At 43.9% G+C, this 14,450-nt stretch overlaps 1 protein-coding gene across 1 annotated transcript in view; it reads left to right on the forward strand.

The window, feature by feature from the left end:
* The first annotated feature begins 3,744 nt into the window (after positions 1–3,744).
* The window catches only part of LOC106570232 (partitioning defective 6 homolog gamma), a 42,876-nt gene continuing 32,170 nt past the window's right edge, over positions 3,745–14,450 (forward strand). The window contains exons 1-2 of the mRNA XM_014142331.3: positions 3,745–4,170; positions 8,295–8,517. Coding sequence (XP_013997806.1) covers positions 4,096–4,170; positions 8,295–8,517 — 298 coding nt within the window. The 5' untranslated portion in view covers positions 3,745–4,095. The remainder of the gene's footprint in view (positions 4,171–8,294; positions 8,518–14,450) is intronic.

Here is a 14,450-nt window from a genome sequence, read left to right on the forward strand (position 1 = left end):
CCCTTCCCTAACCTTAACCCTTTAACCTAACTCCTAAACTTAACCCTTAACCCTAACCCCTAGCCAGCTAGTTAACATTAGCCACCTAGCTAGAATTCGTAACGTATTATACATTTTGCAAAATCGGAACATATACTACGTTTACCAAATTCCTAACATATAATATGAATTGTAATTCGAAACATATGATACAAAATGGATGAAGACATTGAGAAATTGATACGTGCCATACTAAATGGACATCCCTGATTTACATACATAATAATACGAAATGCTCTGAGACTAGGTTGCAGCCAGTCCAATTTCAGCTGGAACAGACATTGCTTCTAGTCCCATGAGAGCAGGGGTTGTAAAGGTGACATACACTACCATAAAAAAACAATACCTCGGAGTCATTGGTGAGATACGGACAGAATCTATTCTGTTACAAACACTTACAAGAAAAGTCATAAAATATTCCTGCAAATTAATCTTTATACTAAACTCAGCAAAAAAAGAAATGTCCCTTTTTCAGGACGCTGTCTTTCAAAGATAATCCGTAAAAATCCAAATAACTTCACAGATCTTTATTGTAAAGGGAGCGGTCGTTAAGACACTAACAGCTTACAAACGGTAGGCAATTAAGGTCACAGTTATGAAAACTTAGGACACTAAAGAGGCCTTTCTACTGACTCTGAAAAACACCAAAAGAAAGATGCCCAGGGTCCCTGCTCATCTGTGTGAACGTGCCTTAGGCATGCTGCAAGGAGGCATGAGGACTGCAGATGTGGCCAGGGCAATAAATTGCAATGTCCGTACTCTGAGACGCCTAAGACAGCACTACAAGGAGACAGGACGAACAGCTGATCGTCCTCACAGTGGCAGACCACGTGTAACAACACCTTCACAGGATCGGTACATCCGAACATCACACCTGCGGGACAGGTACAGGATGGCAACAACAACTGCCCGAGTTACACCAGGAACGCACAATCCCTCCATCAGTGCTCAGACTGTCCGCAATAGGCTGAGAGAGGCTGGACTGAGGGCTTGTAGGCCTGTTGAAAGGCAGGTCCTCAACAGACATCACCGGCAACAACGTTGCCTATGGGCCCAAACCCACCATCGCTGGACCAGACAGGACTGGCAAAAGTGCTCTTCACATGACAATGCCACCAGCCATACTGCTCGTTCTGTGCGTGATTTCCTGCAAGACAGGAATGTCAGTTTTCTGCCATGGCCAGCAAAGAGCCCGGAACTCAATCCCATTGAGCACGTCTGAGACCTGTTGAATCAGAGGGTGAGGGCTAGGGCCATTCTCCCCCAGACATGTCCAGGAACTTGCAGATGCCTTGGTGGAAGAGTGGGGTAACATCTCACAGCAAGAACTGGCAAATCTGGTGCAGTCCATGAGGAGGAGGCCACACCCGATACTGACTGTTACTTTTGATTTTGACCCTCCCTTTGTCCAGTGACACATTATTCAATTTCTGTTAGTCACATGTCTGTGGAACTTGTTCAGTTTATGTCTCAGTTGTTGAATCTTGTTATGTTCATACAAATATTTACACATGTTAAGTTTGCTGAAAATAAACGCAGTTGACAGTGAGAGGACGTTTCTTTGTTTGCTGAGTTTATATAGAATATCATACTGATACCGTCTGTAGTGTATAGGCAATTTTATCAATGTCTGTCTGTGTCCTCATGCCAACCGTGCCAACCTAAAAAACACTATTGGCACATGTGCAATGACATCCACAGGCCACTGGAGGGCAGTCTAAGCTGGGTACAGGTAGTTCTTGATACATCATCAAGTAGTTTGTAAATTGGTTCAATACCAGACAAATATGAACTACATTACATAATATCTGATTTATTTATTTCTGATCAGTCCATATTACTGCATTTATAAAAAACTGTTATGATCTCAAATAATAAAATACTATAGATCCTACATAACATAGCAATATAAAAGTTATGTTTTTTTTTCAGATGTAACTTCAGGCCTCACTTCCACATTCTGTTGAGGCCTTAATCAAAACGAACTGATATTGACTTTTGGTCTAGAGTAGGCCAAGAGTAGGCCAAGAGTAGACAAATATTGTGTTTAGAGTAATGTTTACAGTGTGAGGGGAGGAGGTAGTGTCATACACAGAGAGTCAACAGACACCCAGCAGGTCAAGAGATGCTCCCGTTGCCTCACAGCTTGGACCAGAGGGCTGGGCTGCAGCTGTTCTGTCCTGCAGGCGTCTCCATGCCGCCAGAATGCAGACAGTAAACCTGCAGACAGACAGACAGACAGACAGACTCCCGTGTGGCGCAGTGGTCTAAGGCACAGCATCTCAGTGCTAGAGATGTCACTACAGACCCTGGTTTGATTCCAGGCTGTATCACAACCACGTGTGTTTGGGAGTCCCATAGGGTGGTGCACAATTGGCCCAGTGTCGTTAGGGTAGGCCATCATTTAAAATAAGAAGTTGTTTTTAACGGACTTGCCTAGTTAAATAAATGAAATAAACACACAAACACCATGACCATGTTGCTTCTGTTAGGGTTGAACTGGCTATTAGTATGCATAACCTTTATAATATACTGGGGAAGCTATGCTAAGTACATAAACTACGAGTAAATCAACTGTTGAAGACAAGAAGAACTACAACCGGCAACAGGAAGTGCGTCACGACGCTGGGATCAGCCTACACGCCGATGACAGGAGGAGCAAGTTTAAACCACGCTCCTCCTCCCTCGGACAGGCCAGCATTGAGCGGGAAATATCTCTCAGTATAAAACAGAGAACAAAGGAGGTGTCGTGCTCTTCTTCTGTTTTGCCCTGCGAGTTGTCACAGAGAGACCGTATACGAACGACACATTTACCATACACGTGTTTGCATTAATTAAAGTACAGCTAAATCAGAAGTTACTATGTGCTGACTATTTTGTTCTGTTACCAGAAACGAACTGTCGCAACATTAACACTTCTCAAACCTCATGGCTGGCCCTGAATAACTTGGTGTCTTTCTTGGCTTATTGTATGGATCTCTACTAAGTTTACATCTATAAATTATTTCTAGAGAGGAAACAGGACAAAGGGATGTAAACCAGTTTGTATTATTCAGTGAGTGAATGCTGCATGATTTATAAACTAGGTTATTGTCAGAGATTGCTCTCAGTCAGATTGAATAGTTTGAAAATACTAGGCCCGAGTGAAAGTGCCTGTACACAGCCCTTAGTCATGGTATATTGTCCATATACCACAAACCCACAATGCGCCTTATTGCTATTATAAACTGATTACCAACATAAATAGAACAGTAAACTAGTATTTTTACATCATAGCCCTGGTATATTTAAGCAATAAGGCCTGGGGGGTATATTGCCATTGTACGAAGGCTAAGAGCTGTTCTTAGGGATGATGCAACTCGTCCATGAATGCGGATTGGCTGATATACCATGGGTATGACAAAACATGACTTTTTACTGTTCTAATTACGTTGGTAACCAGTTTATATTAGCAATATGGCACCTCAAGGGTTTGCGGTATATGGCCAATATTCCACTGCTAATGGCGGACTCCACATTGCATCCTGCTAAGAACAGCCCTTAGCCATGCTATATTTGCCATATACCACAAACACCTGAGGTGCCTTATTGCTATTATAAAGTGGTTTCCAACGTTTGCCACACCTCCTCGGCCATTATTGCATAATAATAATGAGATGTTTTTTTTTGTCATTGACAGTATTTTTATGGATTTCTATACACCGTGCTGGCCTCGCGTCCCTGGCGTCTCGGAGGACTGGTGTTTTGGGAGGGTTGAACGCTGAAAACATTCATGGAGGAGCTCGGTGATGTCATCTGAAAACTCACTCCCCCAAGTCAAACGCGCCGATTTGTTCTGTTCTTTTTTTTATTTTCGCCCTAGAGTTTCTCCAATGCGTCGCGGACCACAGCACAAAAGGTAGTCAAATAACGAGGTAGTCAAATAACTAAAGTTAAACTGTAGATCCGCTTTGCTGTCTAAACGACGTGGGACTAAGGGGGTTTGGCGACTGGACATAGAACCAAACAGCCCCTTTTCTGTGGGCGAGCGCGTCAACTTTTATTCGAACCCCAAAAATGAATCGGAGTTTAAATAAATCCCAATCTTCCCTGCAATACTTGGACTGCATCGCGGTTGAAGTGAAAAGCAAGGTAAGCAGACTACCCTATCGAATGCACCCATTTAGACACCATCGTGGCATTTTTTTCTCAAATTAGGCTAAACTACTTCACATACTCTGGAATGGGGTTTGCGGCAAAAGGGACTCGGGGGTGGTGGAGACTGCAGACCATACAACTACTTGTCTAGATTTGACCTGGCACATGTTATGGGAACTTGCACTCTCAACAATTAAGCCAGTTGTCTAAATGAACAATTGGTTGTAAACTGGTTTTCACAAGGCAACTTCTAGGGAAAAACCCCCTAAGGACTAATCATGTAAATCCTTATGCCATGGCAGCAGGATTTTTCACTACTGTCACGATTTTCTAGAAAAACTGGTTTTGCAATGAGGAAAGTCCTTTTTAAACGTGTTAATTATTAGAACGAAAGACTCCTGTTAATTTGCAAGAGAGTAAGTAGAGTCAAGACATGGATACTTTCTGAAACTACACTTTTTGTTGTTGTTGTTGTTGTTGCTACTAAGTAACCTAGTTGACACTGACAGCGTGTGGATTTCAATAGCACCACGGCAATACACCGACCGACTTTACAATATATATCATAGCTGTGCTTTCTCAAACAAAAACATGCCAATACATGTCCTAACATCAATTGATTCAGTTATTTTAACAAATCTGTTCTCATTGTTACAAAACAACAATCTAGTCATCTATCGATTTGGGCCAGAAACGTGTGTGTGTGTGTGTGTGTGTGAAGTATTCACAAAGATAGTGTACTGGGCTTTAATAGTCTTGTATTAGTGGACCGATATAGCCATCTGCAACTCCAGCCCCAAAATACTTTTCGCAGCAATGCCAAAAACCCGAGACATTCAGTGTTTTAGTTATTAGGACACGGATCTCTTGACCTGGTGGGGGTCTGACTCTATGTGAAGCTACCTCTTCCCCTCACACTGTAAACATCACTCTAAGTCTGGAGTATCTATCTGCCTGCCTGCCTGCCTGCCTGCCTGCCTGCCTGCCTGCCTGCCTGCCTACCAACAGACAGACAGACTGGTGATAAGATGAAAAGGTGCTGTTGAAACTGTTTGAGTGGAATAGATACATTCAGATACTAGATCTCTAAACTACTGGCCCATGTCTTGCCTTTCCTCCATCCTGACATGTCAAGATATTGTACTGATAGTGTGTTCTTTTACTACTATGATATGTTGCTCAGGTTCCTCCATCATTCCTCCCTATCCTCCTCTTGTATAAGCAAGGTTTAAGATGGAACTGGAGTCTAGTGCATTTGCAGGTGTCGTGCACAGCCTGCCCACTTAGGCAGGTTGTATAATTTTTGTTGTGCAGTATTGGAATTTGTGGCTGGCTGTGTTTTGATGAAGGCTCAAGGCTCTCCTTGGTGAAGTGCATCATGGCACCATGCCCGCTGCAGAGCCAAGCCCCTCCGTTGTCTCAGAGGGCTGAGTGAGTATTCAGCCTAATTCAGAGTTAGTATTCAGCCTCACTCTAATTCATACCAGGGCTGGAATGCTGCTGACCCACTGTCTCTCTGTCTGTGGTGAAAGGAGGCCCTGTTTCAGGAGCCCGAGGAGAGAGTTAGGGGCCCCCCTTCTGGGCTCTCTCTCCTGGGAACCCCTTAAGGATCAAGCAGCTTTTTGTTTTGGGGTGTTTTAAAACACAACCTCGGACAGGTTGAGGGGGAAACTTTAGGAGAAATGTGTCATCGAGAGCCCTAGTGGGATGGGCTAGGTTGGGCAGGACTAAACGTGTCATCACAGAACTGTCTGTAGTAGTGATAGTGAGTCAGCCAGTGTCCTCTAGTGACACAACATCCATACTCACCATCACCACTCTATTCAGGCCTGTTGGAGTGTTACATCACCCAGGCACCACTACCTGATGGAGTGAGTCGGTATCCGTCTCCTGGGGATGTCATAAAGGGTTTTAGTTCCTGCTTCTCACTGACCCAGGATGAGAACCTGTTCTCAGGGGAATCGTTCTGTTTCTGACAACCCCAGACTACAACAGAACAGACTAGAACAACAGGGCTTCTCAAAGGCCAGCTGTGTTGCAGAGGGCTGGTTTGTCTCTGCAGCAGGTGTTATCTGCAGAGGTGTAAGATGATACTGTTAGCATGTCTTTTCTCACCCGACAGAATCTACCTCACCCTCTTCCCTCCCTCCCTCACCCATCATGGTTCATCTCTCAACCACTGGCATTTTCATCTCCATGCAAAACTGTCCACAGGTTAGCCGAGCAGGGTAGACTAACTGTCACACGGGAGAAACGTGATAAGACCGAAGCCGTTGGCGAGCTTAGACTAGCCTCCATGTCAGTCAGTGTGTTGGCCTAATGGTTGAGCAGTGTAGTCTGTACCTGTCTGGACCCGCTGACGTTCTGCTGTGGGGGGGTTCTTTGTTAGTGTGATGTATTACTTTCAGGTTTTGATTCAGATTTAGCTCATGGCCTTGTCTAGACTTGTAGCTGGCCCCTTTAGGGCCTTTTCAGTTTTAATACACAAGCTGTTCTAACAGCTCAGTCACATGGATGACACAGTAACCTACAAAAATGGGGGGGAATAAGGTGACGACCTACTTTCAACGACTAACATATCTAGCACTTCTAGAATTCTGTCTTTGAATCCATTTGATTTTATATTTTTCATAACTGTCATGTTAGGAGTTTTTTCACAAGACCGCATTAGCCCAGAAGCTGAGAGAGAACAGTCTGTCACAAACTCATCACTTATTGCTTAATGGAAGGCTCAATTGCCGATTTATTTTAGTGTGTGCTCATATGCGACTTTGCCTGTGTGTGTGTGTTTATTTGCGTTTGGCATCAGTATGAGTTGGATGGCACACCTGGCGTTGCACTGCCGCACCAACATGCTCCGATGATATTTAACATTGTAATGGCAGCCTTCATGACAGGCCCAGTCTAACAAAGGTCTCCCAGCAGTCTAACCCAGGCCTCCCTCTAGGACAAACTGCCATTCAGACCTTGGTCTCTGAGCAAATAATTACCGGACCATCGCAGAGTGCAGCACATCGCGCCACCATTCACAAATGACTGAGGTTGTAATGTGACAGTGCTATGTTGTAACGTGACAGTGCTATTGTCAGAGACAAAGCCTAGCTTGTTATGCAGGCCCAGTGCCCACGCATACAGTACTAGAGTTTCTACTGGCCGTGTCAGTCACATGACCACAGCTGTGACCCCTAGGTCAACCCAGCTGCTCTCCGTGGTGGTCCAGTCACACACACACACAATGACACGCCAGTACAGACAATCACGCCTCTAGGCATCCTGTCTGAGCAAACATTGTGTGTGTGTGTGCGCACGTGCAGTCAGTTTGTCCATATAATATTGCTCAGACAAAGACAGTGTAAAATTTTGTTCTGATGTTAACTGTGTTCGCGTCATCTCATCCAGATAGGCCGGTTTACTGCTGACTCATTCACCTGCATTGTTCCATTTTTGAAGTCTGTTGTCCAAATGGCACCCTGCTCCCTATATAGTGCAAGTGCACTACATTTGACCTGGGACCTTGGTCAACAGTAGTGGACTATATAGGGGAAAGGGTGCATTTGAGACAAGCCTAAACCTCCACTTCCCTCTGTTGCTTCAGTGGGATAAATCAAAGACCTGGGCGTCGCAGTCACATTGTAGCAATCTGGCTCAGTTTTTACGGGTGTCGTCACTTGTTACATTGTGTACACAGTTTTATATTGGTTAGACTGTCTGTGAAGGTCAGTATCATGTTGTTCAGATGTCGTGAATGAATATTGTGTCTGTCAGACAAAACAGAATTGGCACTCTGCCAATTCAATTCAGAACGTCATATAACCTTAGTGGTAGATTGTTCTCCAATGTGAATCCGTTGTAAATCACTTCTCTTCATACTTGCTGTAGGTTAAGTGTCCTGAAAAGGTCACCCTTACATGTTACATCTCTCAGTCTTGTGACACTGTGATTGCTTCGCTTTTTAGGACTCTTTTCCACCGAGGTTTATTTATGTCTTCCTATAAGTTTATAGGCCAGATCGATTAGATTGAGCCGACCTTCTACTTGAGTCTCAATCGGGGTTCAGTGCTGTGCTCTGTCACCCATAGCAACTCTTGCTAAGTCATCCCTATGTGTTGTCCCTGCAGTATGGAGCAGAGTTCCGGCGGTTCTCCGTGGACCGTGTCAAACCGGGGAAGTTCGAGGACTTCTATAAGCTCATCATGCACGTTCACCGCATCTCCAACATGGAGGTCATGATTGGCTACGCTGACATCCACGGAGACCTGCTGCCAATCAACAACGACGACAACTTCTGTAAGGCGGTGTCTACGGCCCACCCACTGCTCCGAGTCTTCATACAGAGACAAGGTGAGGAGGAGCTCGACTAGACCTGTATGGTGTTACACTTTTCTCTATCAACGACAACTGTTTTCTTTTACCTCGTCAGTGGTTATGGAATGAATAGGGTCTGATTTCTCACCACTAGCTGTCGGGATCCTTTTGTTTGCCTCACACTGGAGGGGTGGCTGTCCTGTACTGCTGGCCCTCTGTGTGTGTGTGTGTGTGTGTGTGTGTGTGTGTGTGTGTGTGTGTGTGTGTGTGTGTGTGTGTGTGTGTGTGTGTGTGTGTGTGTGTGTGTGTGTGTGTGTGTGGTTTAGTCCTGTGTGCTATCTTAAAGTGAAATGCATGCAGGCGAATGCAGCCAATAGAAAGAAGTCGATGGGAGCCAGTGTGCTGACATACCAGACATTACTGAGAACAAAAGCCCCGCTTGAATGAGAGGTTCCTCTCTGTGTAGGTCTGAGCTGAGTGCTGCTCATCCAAATGCAACACTCCTAAACACTGAATGGAAGCCCACCCCCCGTATACACAAGGCATGTGGAGGCTGCTTCCCCCTGTATACCAGGCATGGGGAGCCCACTGCAGCCGGCCCCAGCATACAACTGACTCCATCATTCATGTTTCATGTGAAATCCTCAGTGGAATGTTCACGTCATTGGCTGTGTTGTGTTTCCTGGTGTGCTGTCTCACTCCATACTGCTACAGTCCGTGTTATGACAATACTCCCACTGATTGTAATACAAGAGGCTGAACAAAGCGGGGTGTTATCATAGCACATTGCTGACACAAAGGATTTGTCTGTTGAAATGATGCCTCTCCAGTAGTCTATAATTTTATACAGAATGAAGAAGCCACAGGAAGATTATACACAGCCTCTACTAATAAAGAATGAAGGTTTTATTGGGTGTTTTGAAGAGTTAAGTAAAGATGGTGAAGTATTCATATGTGAGCGGCAGGGTAAGGGAACTTATTGCATTATAACTCATGGTGTAAGAATGAGTAGTATTTAGGGGATTTTGCTCTGTTGTTTCTTTGGGGATGAGTTAACATTCAGGAGCTGTGTATTGAGTAGAGGTCGGCCGATTAGGATTTTTCAACGCCGATACCGATTATTGGAGGACCAAAAAAAATGAAGCTGATACCGATTAATCGGCCGATTTTAATAATAATAAAAAAAAGGGGGAAATATAAAAGCAAATAAAGTAAAAAACATTAAATAAAAATACTAATAAAATTCATGAATAAAAAAAATTTACAAAAAATTTGAACAAAAAAAATACCATTTTGTAATAATGACTATTACAACAATACTGAATGAACACTTATTTTAACTTAATATAATACATCAATAAAATCAATTTAGCCTCAAATAAATAATGAAACATGTTCAATTTGGTTTAAATAATGCAAAAACAAAGTGTTGGAAAAATGCAATATGTGCCATGTAAGAAAGCTAACGTTTAAGTGCCTTGCTCAGAACATGGGAACATATGAAAGCTGGTGGTTCCTTTTGACATGAGTCTTCAATATTCCCAGGTAAGAAGTTTTAGGTTGTAGTTATTATAGGAATTATAGGACTATTTCTCTCTCTACGATTTGTATTTCATATACCTTTGACTATTGGATGTTCTTAGAGGCACTTTAGTATTGCCACTGTAACAGTATAGCTTCCGTCCCTCTCCTCGCTCCTACCTGGGCTCGAACCAGGAACACATCGACAACAGCCACCCTCGAAGCAGCGTTACCCATGTAGAGCAAGGGGAACAACTACTCCAAGTCTCAGAGCAAGTGACGTTTGAAATGCTATTAGCGCACACCCGCTAACTAGCTAGCCATTTCACATCGGTTACACCAGCCTCATCTTGGGAGTTGACAGGCTTGAAGTCATAAACAGTGCAATGCATTGCGAAAGCTGCTGGCAAAACGCACGAAAGTGCTGTTTGAATGAATGCTTACGAGCCTGCTGGTGCCTACCACCGCGCAGTCAGACTGCTCTATCAAATCATAGACTTAATTATAATATAATAAACACACAGAAATACGAGCCTTAGGTCATTAATATGGTCGAATCCGGAAACTATCATCTCGAAAACACAAGGTTTTTTTCTATCAGTGAAATACGGAACCGGTCTGTATTTTATCTAACGGGTGGCATCCCTAAGTCTAAATATTCCTGTTACATTGCACAACCGTCAATGGTATGTCATAATTACGTACAATTCTGGCAAATTAGTTCGCAACTAGCCAGGCAATGAATTAACAGGCACCGCATCGATTATATGCAACGCAGGACACGTTAGATAAACTAGTAATATCATCAACCATGTGTAGTTAACTAGTGATTATGTTAAGATTGATAGTTTTTTATAAGATACGTTTAATGCTAGCTAGCAACTTACCTTGGCTTCTTGCTGCCCTCGCGTAACAGGTAGTCAGCCTGCCATGTAGGCTCCTCGTGGAGTGCAATGTAAGGCAGGTGGTTAGAGCGTTGGACTAGTAACCAGAAGGTTGCAAAAACGAATCCCCCCTGAACAAGGCAGTTAACCCCCGTTCCTAGGCCGTCATTGAAAATAAGAATGTGTTCTTAATCTGACTTGCCTAGTAAAGAAAAAAACGGCAAATCGGTGGCCAAAAATACCGATTGTTATGAAAACTTGAAATCGGCCATTCCGATTAATCGGTCGACCTCTAGTATTGAGGCCATTGTTCTACTAACTTCTAGTCACACAGGCAGGAATGCACCTCAGTATATCTGTGAGTAAATGGTCCCTGTGGTGACTAGCGCTGGGTCGTACCAGCCTACCAGTAGGGCACCAGGAGCACCGTGTTAACAAGCACCACAGGTTTCCCGTCCGTCACGCTGTCCAAGCGTCTCCGGACCACCCGGAGAACAATCCAGGCCTCTGTCAGAGACGGTCAGTAGTTAGAACAGGCCTCTCTCAGAGCCTCTCACAGAGACATTAGTTTGACTCAGAGTCACGACTCTGTCACTCGTATCCTATTCTAATGCAGTATGGGTCATCTGGACCTGCAGACTGACTGAACAAATACTTAACTAGACCTTAACCTCAGAGACAACAATGCTGCTCACAACAGCAACAGTCTTAAACATTCTTCTTCACTCTGTTTTGTGTGACCTCATACTTGGAGAAAGCTGGAAAGGAGATTATTTATGCAAAACACACCTCTGAGTGAAACTCTGGAATCGTTTTATAAGACTGAACAGAGCAGGTTCATTTCCCTGACAACGGCCCAGAACCCTTCACTGCCTGTCAGTTTATAGAGACTTCTCTCTCACCACATGAAATCTGACCCAGCCAATCAGAGTAGACATAAAGTCAGACAAGGCCCCAAGGGCCAGGTTAGGGGGGATAACTACATCGCCTCCATGGTCCACTGCCATGAGAAGGACCCATTGATGTGCTGCTGCACAGGTGCACATCACCCCTCCTCCTGGGATCCACGAAGACCCTCAGATCTCTGGGTAATGACTAATCTGAGTCCAGGGGGGTACTGAACCTGGAAGAGCCCCGCAGAGGTTCCACTTCCTCCTGGTTTACATTAGATTTTTTTGGGTACTTTTACCCCTTTCTCTCCCCAATTTTGTGGTATTTAATTGGTAGTTAGTCTTGTCCCATCGCTGAAACTCCCGTGCAGACTCAGAAGAGGCGACGGTCGAGATACATGCGTCCTCCGAAACACAACCCTCCCAAGCCGCACTGCTTCTTGACACACTGCTCGCTTAACCCGGAAGCCAGCCGCACCAATGTGTCGGAGGAAACACAGTACAACTTGTGACCGGCCCGCCACGAGCCACTAGAGTGCGATGGGACAAGGACATCCCGGTCGGCAAAACCCTCCCCTTAAACCGCTGCAGCACTCAGGAGGCCCCTCCTGGTTTAATTCGAACTCTTCCCCCCAACTACCTTTCCCAACCCCCCCCCCCCGTATGAGTGTGGGGACCTTGCTGCTGCTCTTACAATGTTGTCTCTCTCTGACTGGTAACAAGGCCTGTCGTTAGTGTAGAGGAATCAGTCAGTAGCCACATGCATCGGTGCAGCTGGCTTTCACCCGTCCTGCCTGTGTTGTCCATTGTTCAGTGAGTTGAGGTAGGATGATCAACTCAGACTGAGTGGGAGAGGCTTTAGGATCTTTCTCCACCTGCTATTATACAATATTTTCCTGTAAAACTGGGAGATCCAGGAAGTTGGAATAATTCCCTGATGTCATTTCCTAGCTCATCCTGTTACTGGAGCCACGTCTGTTTTGCAAACTAATGATCAATAAACTGCCGAGATGCTGAAGCTGTGGCCTCGACTAGTAATCTGGTCACGGAGGAAGAACAATATTAGGACTGTCCTGTAGACGTATAGAGCATAGACAGTGGGGAACTCTGGAACAGTCTATTCTAGTGTATGACTGTTACAGTTCGGGAGCTGGGGAAGATGCAACAGGAGTATAAGGACAGAGGAAAAATAGTTTGTGGAAAGCAGGCCTGTATTCAGGCTCCCTGCCTGAGACAGTGTGTGGGTGTGATTGTAGCTTTCCAGACATGGGGCCCTGCTGGTCACTCACATTTGCTCTGGGTCAGAGAGCTGTAGTGGGCCAGCTTTGTGTGGCCTCCATGGCACTGCAGTGGTGGAGCTTTAGGTTGGGTCTGAAATGTCACCCTATTCACTATATAGTCCACTGCTTTTGAAGAGGGTCATATAGGGTCACAGGCTTTAGTCTTTAGACCAGCTCTGGCCTGACAACTTCTAATGTAGCCCAAGCTGATGATAATGTCTGCATAGGGTTATTAAGGTTCAACATGTGAATTGTAACTTTTAATTGAAATTGATTCTAATTGCATTATAAATACAGAATGAAATAGCTGGCACACATGGTTTTCGTCAGGGGTAGGCAATAGATTCAGCTGCAGGCTGAATTCTTTTTTTTGTAAGTATTTTTTTAAAGTATTTCTTTTTCAGAGGGAATTGTCTGAGGGCCGGAACATAATTAGAATAAATTGACCAGAACTAAGGCCAAAAACAAATGTTATTTGAAAATAACAATTTCATACAGTTCCTTCAGGAAATATTCACACCCCTTGACCTTTTCCACATTTTGTTGTGTTGGAAAGTGGCATTAAAATGAATTTAATTGTCACTTTTTGTCAATGATCTACACAAAATACTCTTAATGTCCACGTGGAAGAGAAATTATAACATTAAAACAAAACACTATCTTCATTAGATAAGTATTCAACCTCCTCAGTCAATACATGTTAGAATCATTTTTGACGGTGATTACAGCTGTGAGTCTTTCTGGGTAAGTCTAAGCTTTTCACACCTGAATTGTGCAACATTTGCCCATTATTCTTTTCAAAATTCGTCAAGTGTTGTCAAATTGGTTGTTGATCATTGCTAGACAACCATTTTCAGGTTTAGCCATAGATTTTCAAGCAGATTTTCAAACGGATTTAATTCCAAACTGTAACTCGGCCACTCAAGAACATTCAATGTCTTCTTGGTAAGCTCCAGCGTAGATTTAGCCTTGTGTTTTAGGTTATTGTCCTGCTGAAAAATTTAATTCATCTCCCAGTGTCTGGTGGAAAGCAGACTGAACCAGGTTTTCCTCTAGTATTTTGCCTGTGCTTAGCTCCATTCTGTTTTATCCTGAAACTCCCCAGTCCTTAACGATTACAAGCATACCCATAACATGATGAAGTCACCACAGTTGATGAAAATATGGAGAGTGGTACTCAGTAATGTGTTGTATTGATTTTGACCCAAACATAACATGTTGTATGCAGGACAAAAACTTAATTGCTTTGCCATATTTTTTGCAGTATAACTTAGTGCCTTGTTGCAAACAGAATGCATGTTTTGTAGTATTTTTATTCTGTACAGGCTTCCTTTTCAATGTCATTTAGGTTAGTATTGTGAAGTAACTACAATGTTGTTGATCCATCCTCCTAT

Source organism: Salmo salar, chromosome 14 (genome assembly GCF_965601325.2).
Source record: "Salmo salar chromosome 14, fSalSal1, whole genome shotgun sequence".
Classification (NCBI taxonomy): Eukaryota; Metazoa; Chordata; class Actinopteri; order Salmoniformes; family Salmonidae; genus Salmo; species Salmo salar.